Source organism: Pantherophis guttatus, chromosome 6 (genome assembly GCF_059756535.1).
Source record: "Pantherophis guttatus breed Tessera chromosome 6, ASM5975653v1, whole genome shotgun sequence".
NCBI classification, from domain to species: Eukaryota; Metazoa; Chordata; class Lepidosauria; order Squamata; family Colubridae; genus Pantherophis; species Pantherophis guttatus.
Genome location: NC_142068.1, coordinates 46,582,693 through 46,602,678, shown reverse-complemented (window position 1 = coordinate 46,602,678; position 19,986 = coordinate 46,582,693). Strand labels below are relative to the sequence as shown.

Here is a 19,986-nt window from a genome sequence, read left to right as displayed (position 1 = left end):
CATTGTGCTGAAATAAATCTCTCTTTGGAGTTCTGATAAAGCAGACTGATTTGAAAAATCCAATAAATTAAGCAGGAGGATATAAAATAAACTTTTAAAAGAAAGGGTAGAGTTTTGAGTGTTTCAGTGATCTTTCAAATTTTTTTATATGTGGCTCTAGAATCAGGAAGATAGACTGAAGGATCCATTTAGTTAATATGTAAATCTGATGGAATGTTGTGAAGAATTACCAAGGGACTATTAGGTTCTCTCTTTCAAAAATAGAACCTAGGAGTAATAAAATTTAAATGAAGTATGTATACCTTACCTTAAAAGAGAGACAAACCTTCAAATTGAGCTCACTTCCTCATGAGCACATGGATGCGTCCCTGCTATTTTCTTTGTAACAATACAGGAAGTAGTTTACCACTACATATCTCTGGGACATTTTCTCAGCATCCTAGTCTAGCATACAGCCTTGGAGTTCCCTAGTCAAGAATTAACCAAGCTTGATCATGTTTAACTTTCTTAACCAGGTGCTGCCACCTGCTGAGCCATAGTGCACCTAATCATTAAATAACTTCTAATACTTATATGTTATAGTACAGAAGAAACAAATTTATTAGTCAATATGTTTTTATTCTATAACTAGGATAGAGTAGCTACGTTAATCATGTAATAAATTAGTCATCTTATTTCTTTTCAAGACTATTTTTATGTAGGATCAGAAAAAAATGCTTAAAACATGGAATATGAATTTGCCTGTTTAAATTAATCAGGTTAAATAAATCACAGTTGAAGTCTTTATATTTCCTGACTTTATGGTCACATTACTTGCCTAAGTTACATTTTTATAAGAGTGTCACTGAGTTTACTCATTCACCATTATAAATTGTTCCATTCCAATTCTTGAATTTAATATGAATACAAATAACTTGATGAAAATTTAAATGTATTCACTTTTCTTTTAAATATATATTGCACATAGTTATTTTTGTGAAAATAAATTTGTTGATACTCCAATCCTTAACAGAATCTTTAATGCATGATTTATAACTGAATGTGTATTTTTCCTATTCTTATCAAAGTCTTTACCCACTGAGTGAATAATGACAGTAACTTATGCACCTTTACCTGTATTAAATGCAGTATTTCTGGGGAGTTATTTTTATAGCTGGAGAGAAAGCAATACCCCAAGGATTCTACATAGTCCACATATTGATCCAAAATAAATGAGTAAATAAGGTGGAAATTATTTGCAGTATTTTATTTGCAATGGGGATAGTTTTCCTCTTCTTTCAGGTATTTTTCAGCAATGACTACAAATTTTTTCAAATATTTCTTTTCCTTGTGTTTTTAAAATAAATATGCTGCCTTTTCTTGTAAACCTGTTCTTTGTCCCCTTTTTTCAATTGGCTTTGTTTTTTAAATTATTATGTGGCAAAGTGTAATTAGGAGAATTGAATTATGATATGAAGAAAATATTAAAAAGAAAATGTTATTAAAAAGTAACATTGTAGCAAATCCTTTAGCTTGACAAAGCCTTTAGCAAAATCTTGGTTTATGTGCAAACTGTTTTCCAAATTGTCTCTTTCACTGGCAGTAGTGTTTTCCCTTTGCATTACTTTCTATCGATCTGGTGTCTGATTTATACATTAAATATAAGTACCTTAGTAAAAGTGATCTTAAACTAATTTATATTATAAATAAAAATGAAACAAAATGGATTTCTACAAAGCTGGTCAGTCAGTGAAATAGTAATAAAGCTGACATTTTATTTAAAAATAACTGACTAGATTTGAATAATTTTAGCCACCTAAAGTCAGAATAACTGTTGAGCAGAAACTATGAGGGATCAGTCATGTTTCCCCGAAAATAAGACCCAACCGGAAAATAAGTCCTAGCATGATTTTTCAGGATGCTCGTAATATAAACCCTACCCACCAAAATAAGCCCCAGTTAAAATTGTCAGCCAAATAGATGCATTTAATACCGTATTTTCCCCCAAAATAAGACCTAACCAGAAAATAAGCCCTAATGCGTCTTTTGGAGCAAAAATTAATATAAGACCTGGTCTTATTTTTGGGGAAACAAGGTATTACTACCCTTAATACGCTTTTACAGAATGTAGTATACTAAAATGAAGAATAGTTGTGACTGGTGAACAAATTTGCCCTTTCGGTTTATGAGCACAAGTTTTGGAGAGAAACAGATGTCCATGCTCCTTTTTAAGATATTAATCTCGACTTTTTCCATTGGATGCCTTGTCCATTGACCAATAACATTACACCCTCAGCATACTGATGCCATTTTTTAAAATAGTAAGTATCGATTGGGGAAAATATTATGGTTTTTAATAGTTTAAAAGATGCTTGCTTTTTTCTTTGACCAGTCATTTAAAAACCTGATTTCATTCATAAAATTATGAAACGATAGGTTTCATTCAGACATGAAAGTAAGCAATGAAATTCAACTATAGTTCATTGCAATAACAAAGTTTGTACCTTTATGGAAAGGGAAATAATAAACATGTTAAATTGATTTCTATGAGGTTGGAGAATGTAAGTAATCAGTTCTAAACAAAGGTTTTCTATTGAGCCATGATTTAGTTTATTTACTAATTGCAAATGTTTAATGCTGCTATGTTCTAATGTTTCTCTACAGTAAAACAAAATACAACATTATAATAATATAGTCATCAAAATCACCAAAAAATAAATTAATGCAATCCAGCAATTATAAAGTATAGGACTGTAAATTATCAGAAACAAAAAACCTTGCATTTAAATTTAGAGCCTTGGTAGTACAGTGGTTTAAAGCACCCTGTTATTAAGACCAGCTGCCTGCAATTACTGCAGGTTTGAATCTCGCCAGGCTCAAGGTTGACTCAGCCTTCCATCCTTTCTAAGGTAGGTAAATTGAGGACCCAATTTGGGGGAATAAAGGAATAAATAATGTGGGGGAAATAAGCTGACTTTGTATAAATATACAAAAGGATGAAGGCTATTGCTTAGCACATTGTAAGCCGCCCTGAGTTTCCGGAGAAGGGCGGCATATAAATCAAAATTAAAAAAAAAAAAACCTCTAAAGAATTACTCCTCTTGGAAAAGCCATATATTAGATATTTCTTCAATATTAAATATGTGGTTGCAAATATGTGGAGGGATTTTTTTTGTAGGAAAACTCACACGAATCATTTTGAAGGCATCAGCTTGCCTTCAAATAATCTCTTACTGCACTTTTTGAAACTTGACGTCTCCTAACAAGCACTTTTTCCCTTGGATGGGCTGAAAATATTTAAAAAAGGGGAAAAAAGGGGAAAAAAGGCAAAAAAGAAAGAGAAGAGGGAGAGGGGCAAAGGGAAAGTGTATAAAAAAGGAAACAAAGCAAAAAGAAATATAGAAATATCTTCTCTCTTCAGAAAGACAAATAAAAATATTTTCAATAACTCAACATTGTTTCTAACATTTCTGTCAAAAATCTCTTCATCCCATATCTCCTGTTTTATCTATAATAAATAATAAAGGCTTTCAATCTTAATCAGCAAAAGTCCATTAAGAGATTCCAGAGTGGAATATATATATATTTCAGCCCTTTATAATATTTATTAAATTCATATGCCACCTCTTTTGCCTAGAAATGGCTATACTTTACACAATATCTTGTCATTTTGTCCAAAGAAAGAAAATATTTCACACCTCATCTTGTACCTTTAAATAAATCTTTAAATCATTCAGATAAAAAATCCATTAAGAGCTACTAAAACAATAAATTAAAAATATTAATTTTTAATCCCTTCAAATGATGTCCCACAAATTCATTTCTTCTCATCTCCTCTCAATTTTAATATAATTTATCACTTTCTCTAAAAATACAGTGAAACAGTCTACTTCTTATATTTGTCTATAAACAAATCTTTAATATGTCATCATTCAGTCCTAGTCAAGAAAACCCATTAAAATCTATTTTAAAAAGATCATATATAGTTTAACCTTGATTGAATAAGCCAACTTTGTAAACCTTCATTTTAAAGGTCTTAATTATTTATTTTAGGTAATGGTGGAAAAGCTGATAGCTTCTCTCTTTTCCTTTTCTCATTAAATAATATAATACATTTCTTTTGTAAATCCAAGGTAAAAAAATTATCCAGGTCACTTTTCTGAGTTAAAATCTACATATCCAAGTCACTCTTCTGGTTTATTATTTGTTTACCTTGGTAGATTTCATTTGTAGATCCTGTATAACATTTTTGTCAACATCATTCTTGTATCATGCCATTTTTAAAACCATACCCAAAACAGCCTGATTCTCAGTTATATCAGCGATAGCTGTGGTATTTCTTCCATTTTTATGTATTAAAAAAAGTCTAAAGCAAATGTGACCAACCTTTGGCCCATGGGCCACATGAAGTCCTGGACAGCTAATAATGCAGCTCCGCAAGATCATAGACTTTTACAATTATTGTGATTTTAGTGATATTTATATACATTAACTATTTTATATATTTTATATGTGGCCCAAGACAATTCTTCTTCACTCAGTGTAGCCCAGGCAAGCCAAAAGGTTGGATAGCCATTGTCTTAAGGGTACTTTTTGGATACATTGTGGCCAAATATCTTTAAATTCTTCCAGAATTAAAATATTTTTCTTCATTCTGGGGAAGTGAGAATTCTCCTTTAATACAATCTTTTAAGTCTTTATGGCTGCCTCTAGTAACTAGCCTTCAAAATCTCATCAACCTTTGCTCTCATCTAAAACATTTTCCCAGGAAGAGATTTCTTACTCAAATCTTCATATATACTGAGAGGAAATATTCTTATAACTTTTCAAAAACCATGTTTCTAGTCAATCTGGCCCCATAGTCCATTTAAAAGCTTTCCAGAATCAACATTCTAGTCACCCTTTCACTGTTTATTTCTAAGTAACATTTTTCTTTTTAAGTTTTAAACTTACATAAATCTTCTTTTGCTGCGGGTTGGAAGAATATCACCCATTGTAATAAAACTTGTCCTTTTGGAGGTTCTTAATGTCCAAAAAGCAGGTTACATTTGCAGTTTCCAATAAAAGTGATGAAGAGGGTTATTGGACTAACTCGGTATCATTTTGAAAGGCTCTGAACTCTGTAGCTTGGGTAAAGCTGTCTCTCCCAACTCCCAGAGCTCTAAAATCCTCTGGAGATCGCTCATCACAGGGAGCATCTGTAAGAAGCACTTTGAACAATCCCGTCTCCTTTATCTGGGAGGAACTTAGGGAGCCAGCTTCTTCACCTGCTCCACTGTCCACCAGGATTGTCAGCTCCACTAAAAGTGAAGCCATCTTAGTTTGCTATTGCTTCCCTGGGAAGTGTCTCGTACAATTTCCAATAATGTTTAATCTGTTCACTGATACACGATTGCCCATCCTTTTCATCATTTATTCCTTCCTCCTATTCAAAACCCTCTTCATTTAGTCCACTCTTACCCACTGGTTGAGCAGTTGCTTTCACCCATTGCCTGCCCTTGCTGCCATTCTCTCCATGTTTTGATTTTAATTACTCCCATCTACCGGTATATCTCCTTCTGTCTTTGTATGCATGGGTGTGCTCAGTCTTTTTCAATCCTCTTCTTTGGATCACAGTCTGGAGTGCAAAGAGAACAAAAATGGGCTTCCAGCTTCTCTTCCAGTTGTGGCTTCTCAGATCACCATGGTTCTCTGGAAGATACTCTCCTTTTCCACATCTCTGCCATCTTTGCTGCCCGACTTTTCCAACATGGCATAATTCAATGGTCTCTGATATTATCCCTCCAGCTAGCAGATCAATTTTGTATCACCATTTGTTTCCTATATTATTCTGTCCTTTCCCCCTTCAGCTAAGATTGCATCACTCTCTCACACACTTAGTGTTTGAAAGGATTTTTAATAGCCTTCAATTCCTAAATACTGGTTCTTACTCTGGCTAAAACAGTTTTCTTTCCCGTAGTGCCACCTTAATGTCACCTATAAGCGCCTTGGTGATAGGTTTTTCAGTGTAAACACTTTTATACTTTTTTCAAGGAAAAAAAGAAGCAGTTCTCATTTTGTGACTGCTATATTTAATGTTCACAGTTATGACAGCAATGAAAAAGTAACCTTATGACCACTCCTTACATTTATGACTTTTTCAGGTCTGTAAAGCAAAGAAAAGCTGAAGTAAGACCATAAGCATGGTTGCAGTTTCACATAGTGACAGTTTAACTTAACAACTGAGTTGCTAATCCTACTTGTGGTAGCTAAATGAGCTACCTGTACACACTTTCCACAGGTCACCAAATCCGCATATTGCACTTGGAGGATTTTTGTACTTATTAAAGACAGTAAAACTGGCAGTTTTGAGTAGATGCATCCTATTGAATGAATGTGTTTGTTGCATATTCCATGCACAGCGTGGTAGTATGTCACATTTTTAAAATACCTGTTCAGACAGATATTTCCATAGAAGTCTCCAATTATACAGTAACTAGAGTAAAAATTATGTAGTTTTTTTAAGAATGTGATATATACAATGTTGCTTTTTTATATCTCTTTGCAATATTTTATCCGGTAGATATATTGTCATTTTATTTAGGAAATGTGGAACTAAGGGATTGTAATTTGGTTGAGACAATCTGGTAGGGCTAGAGTTTAGTTGTTTTTAATTAGATATTGTGAGTGCTCACTGACTGTAAAAATAACTACAATTTTATACTATCAGTTAAACAAGTATTGTCGGAGGGATTAGTAAATGTAGTTGTAGTGAGTCAATTGAAAACTGGATAAAATGCACAATATATTTTGTGGTGAGTATTTCCATAAAAGTTTATAACCACTTATCCTCCCTTCTCTTTTTTTTAAAAAGATATAATATTTCATAAGTAATGGGCAAAATTTCATATGAAGCATACTTGTAAAAGGCCCTATCCCTACCCCTGTTAGAAGGTAGGAAGAAACATGCTTGGCAACAGTAACAGGGTTGGAAGGGTCCTTGGAGGTCATCTAGTCCAACCCCCTGCTCACACAGGAGACCTATACTAGGGATTCCAACCACCGAACTGCCGACCTTTCTGATCAACAAGCTCAGTATCTTAGCCACTGAGCCACCTAGTCATGCTTATTGGGCCTGTGCAAATTATTCAGTGAAGTATTTCTCAAAGCAGCTATTTTCAGACTAAGCCCTTCTGCTTCAAGGGCCTTTTGAAATCTTTAGGGTGCATATGCGCATGCCTGGAAAATACTTCCACAGGGATAATTAGTTTAATCGGGGGAAAACACAGAACTAGAAAAAATGTCTAGTTGAATTTCCTATCATTTCAGGCTAAAGGCTTCTTCTTCTTTTTTTTTTTTTTTTTTAAAAAAAAAACATTTTAGGCTTGTTTTTTTAAAACACACACCAAATGCTGAGAATGATAATTCTCTATGAGGCCTTAAGGGTAGTATCTATTCCCTTTATCTCACATTTGTTGTGTGTCCACCCCCCTCCCCCTCCCCGCAGCTCTTGGATTTAGCCTGCAAGATTCTTTGGTGGGAGCCTTCTCTTGTTTTTGCATATGAATTATTTAATTGATAGTGTTTAAAAAGTAAAATATCCAGAATTCGATAAGAGAAATTTCATAAGTTGTTATCACTTGGGCTGCTTAATATCTATGTGAAACATTGGAAAAATTTGTTTGTGGTTTTATATAGCTGATGATGCACAGCTTTATTTTAGCTTCCATTGGAATTCCAGTGAGGGAGAGGATCCCTTAACAAGTGCTTGAAAATTGCTTTAGATGAAATGATTGGAAATAATTGAAGTTGAATTCAAATAAGGGGTGAGGGAAGGAGTGCCTTTTAAGAACAGCACTTACCTTGACAATTGATTCTGGGAGTTAAAGATATATCCTCAAAAATGCATGCCAAAGATTTCTGGATTGGATTAGTTAGATAATGCACGATATTTAAAGTTTGTTCTTAAATTTCACTAGTTATAGAATGTGTTAAGAAAAATTCTGTGGAGAAAAGATGTAAAATCTGTGTTATTCAGTACTGCACTGTTTTTACACTTGGAAGCCCTGAATATTCTAGCATTTATGGAAAGAGCGGATTTTCTCCAAATATTATGGCCATATTATGGCTTTGCTGTGAAATTCCTTATTGTCATTCAAGTGTGAATGGAATGGTGTGCTTGCAACAAAGTAACTGTTGTCGATCTGTGTTTGAATTTATGGAATCTATCATACAGCAGTAGTCTACTAAGGCATGATTCAAAACCCCACTGCTGAATTTATTTTTATGCTACTTTCTTTTCCATGCAGGGATTAAGGGATTTGTCAATCCTATTGGTTTCGAGACTCTGGATGGATTCTAAAGCATGCTGTGTGTACAAGAAATAACTGCAAAGAAATAGTTAAATAATGCCTTGGAATAAGGAAGTTTGGGTCCAATTTTTTGACTCCAGTGTTGGCTTGCTGGGTGACCTCCAGAAAAGCAATTAACCTTTGTCCTTCTATAAAGGCAAAAGCAGTTATAACAACAATACAGGCACCCTGTTGTTACCACAGAGACCAGTATAGAATAAAAAGGAATTCTTTGTATGAACACTAGGTAGTACTACTTATTTTTCCTGTGTCAATTTAGCAGTGTTTATTTGAGCCCTTTCTGGATTTCTTCCCTTTTCATTTTCAAATTAAAATACAATATTTCACATTATTATGGTTATTTTTAACCATAACAAGAGTTAAAATCTTTAAAAAGAGAGGAGACTGCATTGGATTATATAAACTTTATGGCGAATAGAAAGAGTTTGGGGACAATTATTATAACCTAATTGGTTATAATAACCTATAGGGAAAAAGGAAAAGGTGTGTCTTCTTAATTCTTATTTCCTATTTGGCAATTTCCTATTTGGCAATTTAATGTGTGCTTGTTAATTAATTTAATTCAGAATGTATTGGCTTTTTATTCTGCAAAAGAAAAAAAAAATCCCCTTCTGCATTCATATATTATGCACTTGATTGCAAGTTTCGCTACCAAAAGATCCTCTAGTCTGTTTGTCATGTATAATGTTTCCGTTGAGAATGGCATAATCTCTAAACATCTTAAGTTAGAACAGTGTAGGCTATGAAATGCTTTTTGTTAGATGTTACATTTGTGTCTTCTCTCTGCCTTTGGAAAATGAGTTAAGCAGAGTCACCTTTTCATCCCAATCCTTGGAATTATTTATGATTGTATCTACCTTTAGTGATCCTCACTGACTGCCAGTTTTCAAGGTATTGCTGTTGACTTTTAAAGCCCTAAATGGCTTGAAGCATATGTTTTTGTTGGAGTGCCGAGTTGATTATAGTGGTGATCATGGGCAGTGCCTGGAGGCAGCAGTCTGAGTGAGGAGCTTAAAATTAACTGCTTTGGGAGGTATATTAAACATGGTGTCCAATCAGACTATATATTTGCTAAGAAATTTTGCTCCATCTGATGCTTTTGTGAGGATTTTGTATTGTAACATTGTAACTTTATTATAGTTCAGACTCGTATGATGTAAATTGATTGTGATTATTAAATGAGAATGTTTACAAATGCAATAAAATCTTATTTTATATTTTAATAGCTGGCTTCAATTTATTTATATTAACTGCTTCAGTTATCAAGTTGAATGGAAAGTAAAGACTTTTCCTTTCCTTTTCCTTTTCCTTTTCCTTTTCCCTTTCCCTTCCCCTCCCTTCTTTCATACATACACATATACATATATACAGTTTTAGGAGCTCTAATGATCAGATATATGATTTTTTTAGCTATTCCTTGAAGGAATCTGAGATTATTTAGCAACGAAGTTGCTTAAAAAGTGAGAATTTTTGAACTAAAGTCTTTGTTTTCCTCCAAAAATAAAGATGGGAATGGGAGCATCAAAACTTAGTAAGATAAACTCAGCTTCTTGCAAAACAGCCCATTAATATATATATTAGGTATATTTTCCTCAGATTTCATAGATAAAGTGATTCATTGCTTTTGTTTCTCTGTTATATTGTATTTAAATAGCAAACTTAGTTAACATTTATACTTATTGTATTGTTTCTTGTGCTTGTATCTATTCAGTAGTTTTTTCCTTACTTATTCTGAAGTTGTTTTATTCAGCATGGTAAATTCTCTAGAATTAAGCACATTTATGGTTCTAATCCTAAATTCACATTAGGAAGTGTATTTAGAATTGGAACCATAAATGTGTTTAATTATCTTTCAAATGAGCTGAAGCTACAGCTTTTATCATCCCCACAACCATATGTTTGGTTGGGAAAATTGGGAACCTATGTGAAGGTCTGTATATGGAAGATGTCTAAATGATATTTTGAGACATCTAGCACATAACAAATGGGAAAATCTAAAAGATTATTACTGATTTATTAAAATGAAGTGACAGCTTATCCCATAATGCAAAGATTTTAAAAGAGACAAGGTTAGAATATAGTAAATATTCTAGAATGTAGTAAAATAGGAGTGTGAGTAGACTTCTTGCTAAGGAAAATACACCCATTGGCATAAGGTCAGATGCTCTCAAGCACTTCGAAAGGCTTCTGGTTGGAGTTCTTTGGTGCTACATGTAATCCTTGATTGGTCACTTATGAAGGACCCAAAATGAGTGTAATGTAATGCACTTCTGGTCATCATAAAATGTGATGCCACACCTTCCCATGGCCATGCAACCAGTAGTAGAATTCCATATTAAATTCTAAGTGTTTTTATTAGCATTGAAATTCCTAAATAGCTCAGACCCTGCCTACCTGAAGGAACCTCTTCCCCTCTAAGTTGTGAATCTAAAGCTCTCATAGCTTTCTAAGGATTTTTTTGCAGGTGGTGTCCTGAATGGTGGCGGCCTACTTGGAATCAGCTAGAGCTGGGAGGCCAAACTAGCAACCTGTGGACCGGATGCATCACACGCAGGCCACACCCCAGCTCCACTAAGGGAAAAAAGTCACGATAGGTCACATCAGTCATGTGATGCAATCAAGTTTGACACCTGTGAGCTAAAGCAAGGCTTTTCTTGGGGCTTTTCCCCCTTTCTAATTCCCCTTAGAAATGTGGATTACTTCATCTCTGCTTCTTTTAATAATCCTTGTTTGAAGAAGGGTTTAAACATTTATTTCTACATTCAAGCCTTCTAAGTATTTATTATTTTATAATTGTACAGTATCTGGATTTTCTGTAGTTTGTTGTTTTTTGCATATGATATAGAATACAAAAGCTATATAAAATGTATTAGGAAGCTTTAAGGCACTTTAGTGTTTCTTAGGATTTTATTTACGATGTCAAAATTATTTGTTAGATTCCATAGACTGGTTTCTGGGAGCATGTTCCAGGCAAATGTGATAGATCGGTAGTTGTTCAAAGGAATCTAGATTACCCACATTACATTGCACTAATTTAGAGTTAGCAATAGTAGGCTATTGATGAAAAATGTATTACAGCATGAACTTTGGTAATCTAGAGGCCACTTCATTAGTTTAATTATTATCTTCCCAGCCAAAACCACTTAAAGTGGAAATAAGGATATAGAAAGAAACTGTTAGAGAACATAGGTTTTTAGGATAAATTTGGAGGAACTAAAGTGGGGATTAGTCTGAGAGGTAATTGTTTAGATAACTAACGTGGAGAAAAGGCACTGTGGTATGAATAAGAAATGTTCAGGCATCTGAAGGAGATTTAACAGTAAAGAGGCCAGGCACAGGACAAATACAAAAATAAAGAAATTGGTGTAGAATTTGGAAATGGAAAAAAATGCCAGTATTTAGAATTAAGGAAGGACCTTATGTGGTCAGATTATGTATCTGATTTTGATAACAGAATGCTGGAGAAGGGTGAATGAATGCAAAGGAAGATTAGAGAGTAAAATGTGCAGGGCATGGACCAATCTTTTTCTAAAAAAATGTTTGCAGAATGAACTAAAAGGGGAATCATGCTTTCAAATATTGTAGAGGGAGAAGCATCATTTTCTGACTGATTCATCAAGGGCAGAGGGAACAGAGAAATCTAGGAGAAAACCAGAGATTTGTGCCTGTTAAACTGTTTGGAGGAAATAGGTAGCAAGATAGAATGAAGTGCACAGATATTGGAAAGAAATGTGAGATGTTTGGAATTGAGTAGACAGAGCACCAAGGAGCACTTAAGTTAAATATCAGAATACATTTGGAGAAGTAGATTAGATAGGATGGAAAAAGTTATAGGATAAAAAATGACATGCTATATAGGTCCTTAGAACTAAGTCCAAAGGGATTTCAGCAAAGAGGGAAAACAAGAAGAGGTTTATTAAGGAAGGAGAAAACTTGCAGCAGTCATTGGAATTTATGTCCATTCTAAGGTACATGGAGTTCAATCTCTGGGGGAATTCTGATGGTCATGAGATAAAATTATGGATTGAAATGTTCCAGAGGCAAAGAATTTTTTTTAAATGGAAAAAAAAACCCAGCTTCTGTTCAGGTTTACTACTCAGAATAAATTGCTAGGAAGAAGACTGCTTTATATTAGTGTTTTGGTACCCAGTTGTCTATCTGGGAGGGTCCAGCAGACTGGATAGAGCTGTCACAGACATGAAATCTACTCAGCATTGAGTTGAGAGCAGGGGTGTCAAACTTACGTCATCACTGCTGCATCATGTGACATATCAGGACTTTTTCCCTCTTCACTAAACTGGGTGTGGGTGTGACCATCATGTGATGCATCTGGCCCATGGGCCGGGAGTTTGAGAGCCCTGGTCTAGAGCAATGGTCACCAACTGGTGGTCTGTGGACCACTGGTGGTCCACAAGAAAATTTTGGTGGTCTGCAAAAAAATTGTTTGCATTTTTTATATTGCACTAAATCAGGGTTCCTCAAACTAGGGCCCCTGGGACAGATACATGCAATGAATATTTGTGTTGCTGCAGAGAATCTCCTCCTTTGGGGTCTTTTTGTAGGGGTCAGAGTGGGGGGAGAAATTCCGACTTGGGTCTGCTTCAACCTCCTGGTGCGGGGCTTTGGGCGAAGGCTGGAGGGAAGTGCCGCTGATGGCATAGATCTGGAGGGCCTTGTTCCAGTGGGACTGCCTCATGGTCTGGAACTAGCTGACCCTCTCAGCCAACTGAGCCTCCAGGCACCAGTACCTGGTCTTGCACTCCTGCAGGTCTTTCTTCTGCTGAGCCTCCTCTCTGTCAGATCCAATTTGAACTGAGCCAGCTGTTTCGTCAACTCTTTCTCATGGTGGCTCCAACAACTGCTTTCTGTAGAGGGCCTAAGGAGCCTGGGTGGGGAGGCAAGGAGTGGTTGGGAGGGCAGGAGTGAGGAGAGGTCAACAATGTGTCCCTCAATGTGAGTGACATCGAGTGACACGCCCACGCATTCACATGACCACCTAGCCATGCCCACCCAGCCAGTATTTAGGCAGATCATATTAGTGGTCCCTGAGGTCTGAAAGGTTGGTGACCCTGGTCTAGAGCATAGGAGCTCATACAGGAGACCAAACTATAGTACTGAAGTGACAGAGAAGTGAAGGAAAATGAGACTGGAGTAGTAATTAAAATATTTTTCTCACAACAATTTTATGTGTATAAATTCATTAGATATATTTTGCATTTTTGCATTAAAATTGGAACACAGATCTTTTGCTGAAAGTGAGATGATGAGTGGGATGAAAAAAAACCTAAGATTTTTTTTTTAATTTAAAAGAGGTTCTCAGTGTCTTATTTATAAAAAAGATGCTGCTTCCAAAAAGATGCTGAAATAAAGCCAGAGACAAAAGGTTATCAAGAGTAGGGCTATAAGACAAATATCAAAGAAGATAGGGAGAAACAAGGAGATGCTTTTAGGGTGGGAGTGGCAATTTCAGATACAACTGAAAAATAACAAGAGATAGTGGACAACATAGTATTTAGAAAAAGGAAGATGGGTATAATCATGGAAATGGGGCTTGATAGATACTGTGACTTTTCAAAGCTACTTGCTGAAGACCCAAAAATAAAGAGGCTGATAATATTTTTTATTTCACTAACAAATTTAGTTGTCTGCACTTCATTTCATCAGATAAATAGAATGGTAAAACCTTATTTTTTTTTAAAAAAAAATTAAAGTGGTTGATTGAAAAAGGTGCTACCAGACTCTTGATTTTTTGGTATCAGATTAACATAGCTCCTACTTTTTAAAGAGTGATGATATTTCAAACAGACTTCTTCCATTCCTCATGAAAAATAATTGCATGCTAGAAATTATCTATTCTAGAGGCAGAGCAAATAGGATTTTTAGTTAGTTAAATTTGCACAAAACACCAAGCCAGATTTGCCTAAAACTCTGGTTTGATGCTGCACAATGATTTCATTTGATTGCTTTTGTAAATTGCTGTAGCTAAATTAATACAAAATTTATTAGGGCAAATAACTTTTGCTAAGGGATTTTTCATCCCTATGGGTGTTAAGAGCTGGGGTGGTGCAGTGGTTAAAAGGCAGTACTGCAGGGCTAACTCTTTGCTTACTCCATGAGTTCAATCCTGACAGGCTCAAGGTTGACTCAGCCTTCCATCTTTCCAAGATTATTAAAATAAGGACCCAGATTGTTGTGGGCAATATGGTGACTCTGTAAACCACTTATAGAGGACTGTAAACCACTGTGAAGTGGTATATAAGTCTAAGTGCTAGTTAAATAGGAGGGGACTGAAATTGAGTTTAAATTTTGTAGTATATCTAGTTTGCTGAATAAACTAAATTTGTTTGAATTTACACTTGTGCTAATTATAAACATATTCTATAATTCATGGTAACTGTATGCATAGAACGGGTAGAGTTCAAAGCAGAAGATAATCAAATTATCGCATAATTAACAGGTGGTCCACCTGTTAATAGGACCACCTGTTAATTATGGCCAAGTAGCAAGGTCAGTTTTTGTAACAATTCAGGTGTGTAAAGGAGCATCATAGAAGCCAACTCTGACTTCACCCCCTTCATGCCTTGCCTCTGACCCTGTTTCCCCCTCCCCCCAAAGTGTGTCACTTGGTCACATTCCCCAATGAGGTAATTTCATGAGTTGCAGAAGTCACTCCCTTCCAGGCATTGTTGGTATCTACGGAGATGGCCTTGACTTGCTCAGCCAGAATGCATCTTCTTATGACTTAGGAGTAAATTCCTTGGTGCAGCTGCGAGATGCAATTTCCCATCCCCCTACCTATGGTAACTCAGGAGCAGGTCAGGGAAGTTTCACGAGTTGACACTAAGTATATTGTTATGAATGGAAGAAAAAACTTGTCTAGCCTTCACTTTTTTGAAAAAAAAGGCAAGGTATTTGTATAAAATATAAATGTTACCTTTTATCTCTGGTCTCAATTTTCAGCGTATCGATACAAATGTTAACTTTATTTATTGCTAATCTGTTTCAATCCTTGGGTAGAAATAGATGATAAATATTAACAATAGTTAAGGTATTGCCATGATGAAAACTAGTCATGATTAAGATGCACAGGGAAAGGTCCAGGTGAATTTCTATGAAGAAAAAATCGGTCAGTGAATTAGCTTGATTATACTTACGCTAGGTTTTATAATATTTGCTTTAATTAGTTGGTTAATGGGTTAAAAGAACAAGTAATTCAGCTCCGCTAAAAGCATTGAATTGACTCTTTTGAATTAGAATACATTTGCAGACAAAATAGTATGAAATGTTAATGAGAAATTTAATTAGCCTTATTTGTGTGTGCAAGTAGTGTGGTATTTCCTACCTTGCCCTTCTTTCTGTTTTTTTCTAAGGGGAACATACAGGTCACTAATGTGTGGGTGTGTGGAAGCTTTTCCAGTTTCTTTAACACTAACTTGTAATTTTGCTAAGAACTTAAATTACAGGCAGTCCTCAATTTATGACTGTTTAACTTTGATGGTTCAAATTTACGGCAGCCTTGGAAAAAGTGACTTATGGCCTATATTTACACTTAAAAGCATTGCACCTCCCACCCCCCAAATGGCCATATGATTTTAATTTGGGTGTTTGATAACTGGCTTGGATCATGACTGGTTGCGGCCTCCTGCAGTCACGGGGTTGTGATTTGTTACCTTTTTTGCCAATTTCTAGCAAAAAGCACCCAATGGGGAAACTGGATTTCTTAATTACTATGGTGATTTACTTAACATCCATCATTAAAAATTAGATCTGACTGACTTATGACTGCAACAACGTATGTCAGAAATTCCTGTCCCAATTGTGATCATATGTCAATGAGTAAACTGTACAGACATAAAAAAAATTTATATTCTGTACCAACCTGTTTCATATAGTCCCATCTCATAGTTGTCCTTTCTCTGCAGTGTTCTATGCCCCGGTCTCTTTGGCTGGGCTGCTCCAGCCTGGCGGACAGCATGCCCTCACTGCGATGCCTGTATAACCCAGGGACTGGCACACTCACAACTTTTCAGGTACTTTCTCACTCTGTCTCTCTCTGGGTGTCTGAGGTTTGTGATCCTGTTTGTTTTCATAACTTCTTTCATCTTTATTATGATTGCTATTGCTAGTGCTTTTACAAGCATGTCATTCCAGTTGTTCATGTTGCAGAGATCCAGAGTTGGCCATTAACACAGAAAGATTGATGGTTCTGATAGAAATATTTTTGCTAAGATCTCACAAGAAGATACAGTGCTGATCCTTGCAAATTAGGTATAGTTGTGCTTAGAAAGATTGGCCTGGACAGGAAGCCATTTGATATTTAAATTAGAACATAAATATGGTAAAAATTGGTACTTCATATTCAAGCTGTCTGATTTCTGGCTTGTGCTGTTATTCTTGCTTTCCTAGTGGTGTACTGACAATGGAAGAAGGTAGACAGATAAGGTTAATTGTCATAGATTCTGGAATAATTTATTTCTCTGCCTTCTGTCTATCCCATATTCCATTTACACCCCTACTTCACACAGAATGAAGGGTATATTTCTGGAGGGTGACTTTTGCCTTTTCTGAGATTGAAATTAAAACGTTTTTTAATTAAAAAATTAAAACTTTTTTTTACTAAATTATACTATTCAAAAGATCAAGACTTTATTAAGTGATATTGTAATGAACAGACAAACATTGTAATTTACAAATTGATCTTTTGGATAGTCCTCAACTTAGGATCACCATTGGGACTAGCAGTTGTTAAGTGAGATGTCACCTGACAGCTTCACTCAACAATCACAATCCCAGCAATTCCCCTTGCTGTTCTTAAGTGAGAATTGTGGATCATTAAGTGGATGGAGTCCCAGATAAAGAACATAGGACTGCCTCAGGGATAGGGGGTGGCCGTGGCAGGCTGCATGCAAGTTGGGGTGCTGTAGTGTGGTGAGAGCAGGGGAAAGCTTGGAAAATAAGCTAGGCCAACCCGAGAAGCCTCAGACCCAGTCTAGCCCAGCAGCACGACTAAACACGTCATGCCTTGGGGAGTGCCAAATGCTTAGGAAGCGCCAGGTGCAGCACAAAGCAGCCACGCTTCTCCCGTAAAGGGCCAGTGCCTGGGAGGCCTCCACAGTGGCGTGTAAAGCAGTGTTTCTGAAGGAAATCCAAATGTCCTGGCAACTAAGTGCTTTGCAAGGAAATACCCTTTTCCAGCAAAACTCCCAACGGATAACACCTGAGTGCTTTCCTGCAAGAAAGGGAGAATCCTCAGGGAGTCAAGCCAAAGCCAAGAAAGAGTCAGCTGTTGCACTCTATTGCTCTTTTCTTAGCTGATGGTGGCCTCTGACCATCAGCTAAGAAAAGAGCAATAGAGTGCAACAGCTGACTCTTTCTTGGCTTTGGCTTGACTCCCTGAGGATTAAAAGCACCACGCAGCTCTCCTGTGGAATCAAGAGATCACCTCTAGCAATCTATTTAGTGGTTTCCATGCAAATTGCCTGGTTGCCAGGAATAAAAGTCCCAATTAGATAAGGAGTGAAAAATTGCAATGGAAGTGAAGAGAAGCATTTTAAGACACTGTGGTTGAGGGACTGCCTATCTTTCCCCACTCTTTAGCCAGCTCCAGCCCCGCCCTTGAGTGTGGCAAAATCGGGTGTTGCTTGGTAGGCGTGGCATGGCTTGGTGGGCGTGGCTTGGTGGGCATGGCAGGGGAAGGATACTGTAAAATCTTCATTCCCTCCCCAATCCAGGGGAAGGTTACTCCAAAATCCCCATTTCCTCCCAATCAGCTGGGACTTGGGAGGCAGAGAATAGATGGGGGCGAGGCCAGTCAGAATTTTTACTACTGGTTCTCTGAACTACTCAAAATTTCTGCTACCAGTTCTCCAGAATTGGTCAGAATCTGCTGAAACCCACCTCTGGTATACCTCATAAAAAGGGCATAGGTGGGTGGAGATACAGCGCGCCTGTGGGTGTAAGTGCAGAACTGCCAAGCACCACATTTTGATCATGGAGTTGCTGCAATGGCCAAAACTTGAAGTACCAGTTGTGAGTCACGTATCTCAGTGTGTTTGTAATTTCATCACTGAATGAATGGTGGTAAGCTTGGGAATACCTGTATTTGTGTTTAGCTGGAGTTGTGCAATACAGGTAGTCCTCAGTTTATGACCACAATTGGAACCAGAGTTTCTATTGTTAAGTAAGGTTGCTGTTAAGTAAGTTGCGCCCGATTTTACAACTTTTTTTCTTTGCCATGGCTGTTAAGCGAATCACTGCAGTTGTTAAATGAATCATGCTGTTGTTAATCAAATCTAGCTTCTTCAGATTGATTTTGCTTGTTGAAAGCTGACTGGAAGGTTGCAAATTGTAATCATATGATCCTGGGATTCTGCAGCTACTGTAAATACACGCTGGTTGCCAAGCTTCTGAATTTTGATCACACAATCATGCAGATGCTGTGGAGTTGCAAGTGCAGGGACCTGTTGCAAATTGCTTTTTTCAGTGCCGTTGTAACTTTCAAATGGTCACGAAATGAGTGGTTGTAGATTTGAGGAGTCTCTGTACTACATATAATGTGTATCAATAGGAAGTATTGATATGCATTACATATCAATTTATATGTTATATCCTTCTATTTTCTCATGTTGAAAGATATATGTATTCAGGTATGTATATGAAAGAGATTCTTCTTATAACTGTTCGTTATAAGAATCTGTTCACCCAAAAGACCCAAAATTGAAAAATCCAGAAGTAACTGAAGTTGTTTTTACATTTAGTACAAAACAAGATTAAATAATTTGTGTCTAAAAAAAAGTAGGCAGTTTCCCACAAGATAGTCTGAATCTTCCCATAGACTTTAATTGATCTTGGGCATTTTCACTCCTCCTTAGTTTTTAATTAATAAGGCAAAATTACACTTTCCTTTCACAATCCTAGTTTTTGGTTTTAAAACCACTGAATTAAACATAAGGCTGTGCAATGAAATTATTATTTAGGAGAGTTATAAGCAAATACAAATGAAAGCGAAAAAATCTGAATGATTATATGTTGGCTTCCAAGAGAAATATGTGAGATATGATGTATCAGAACATTAAATAAATTTGTGGTAACAGAAATCTGTGCCATCAGTACCTGGGGAAACCTCGTGGAACAGCTGCTTCATCATGTTCCTGACATTCATGAATCATTGTGACAGTTAGTTGGGTAAGTCCATAGATTGTGGCCAAGAACATAAGATTTGATTTAATTTTAAATCTGGCTTTTTGCCTTGAGTGATGTGAAAATAATGCTGACACATCTTAGATCATTCCACAGGAGTTCCTGTAGTTGACCTAGTATTCAGCACTGATAGACTTTAAGATGTCTACTTATTTACTTGACTATCTAGCACAACTTTCAGAAATAGGGACATTAATAAGTCTCATGGAAAATTGGTGTTATATATGGTAACTGTAGCAAGATTATTACCAGTATGTGCATAAAGATTTGGAACTACCTACAATGGAAGAATGGCTGTTTTACATTATCAAATTTGCAGAAAGGGCAAAATTGACTTGTTTGATTAGGGAAAAGATGGACATTTATTAGTGACTGAAAACCCTTTCTGGACTTTTTTCTGAAAATGAAAAAAATGAACTGGTGATTTATGGGATTGATGATTGGAAAGGATAAAATA

The 19,986-nt window shown here is 36.1% G+C and overlaps 1 protein-coding gene across 14 annotated transcripts in view; it reads left to right on the top strand.

Moving 5' to 3' along the window:
- Positions 1–19,986, top strand: part of BTRC (beta-transducin repeat containing E3 ubiquitin protein ligase) — a 159,924-nt gene that overhangs the window by 19,084 nt on the left and 120,854 nt on the right. For 8 of the 14 annotated variants that reach the window (XM_034439931.3, XM_034439930.3, XM_087872834.1 and 5 more), the window contains one exon: positions 16,253–16,360. The exons of the other annotated variants lie outside the window; for them this stretch is intronic. In XM_034439931.3, coding sequence (XP_034295822.1) covers positions 16,253–16,360 — 108 coding nt within the window. The remainder of the gene's footprint in view (positions 1–16,252; positions 16,361–19,986) is intronic. 14 annotated transcript variants of the gene reach the window in all.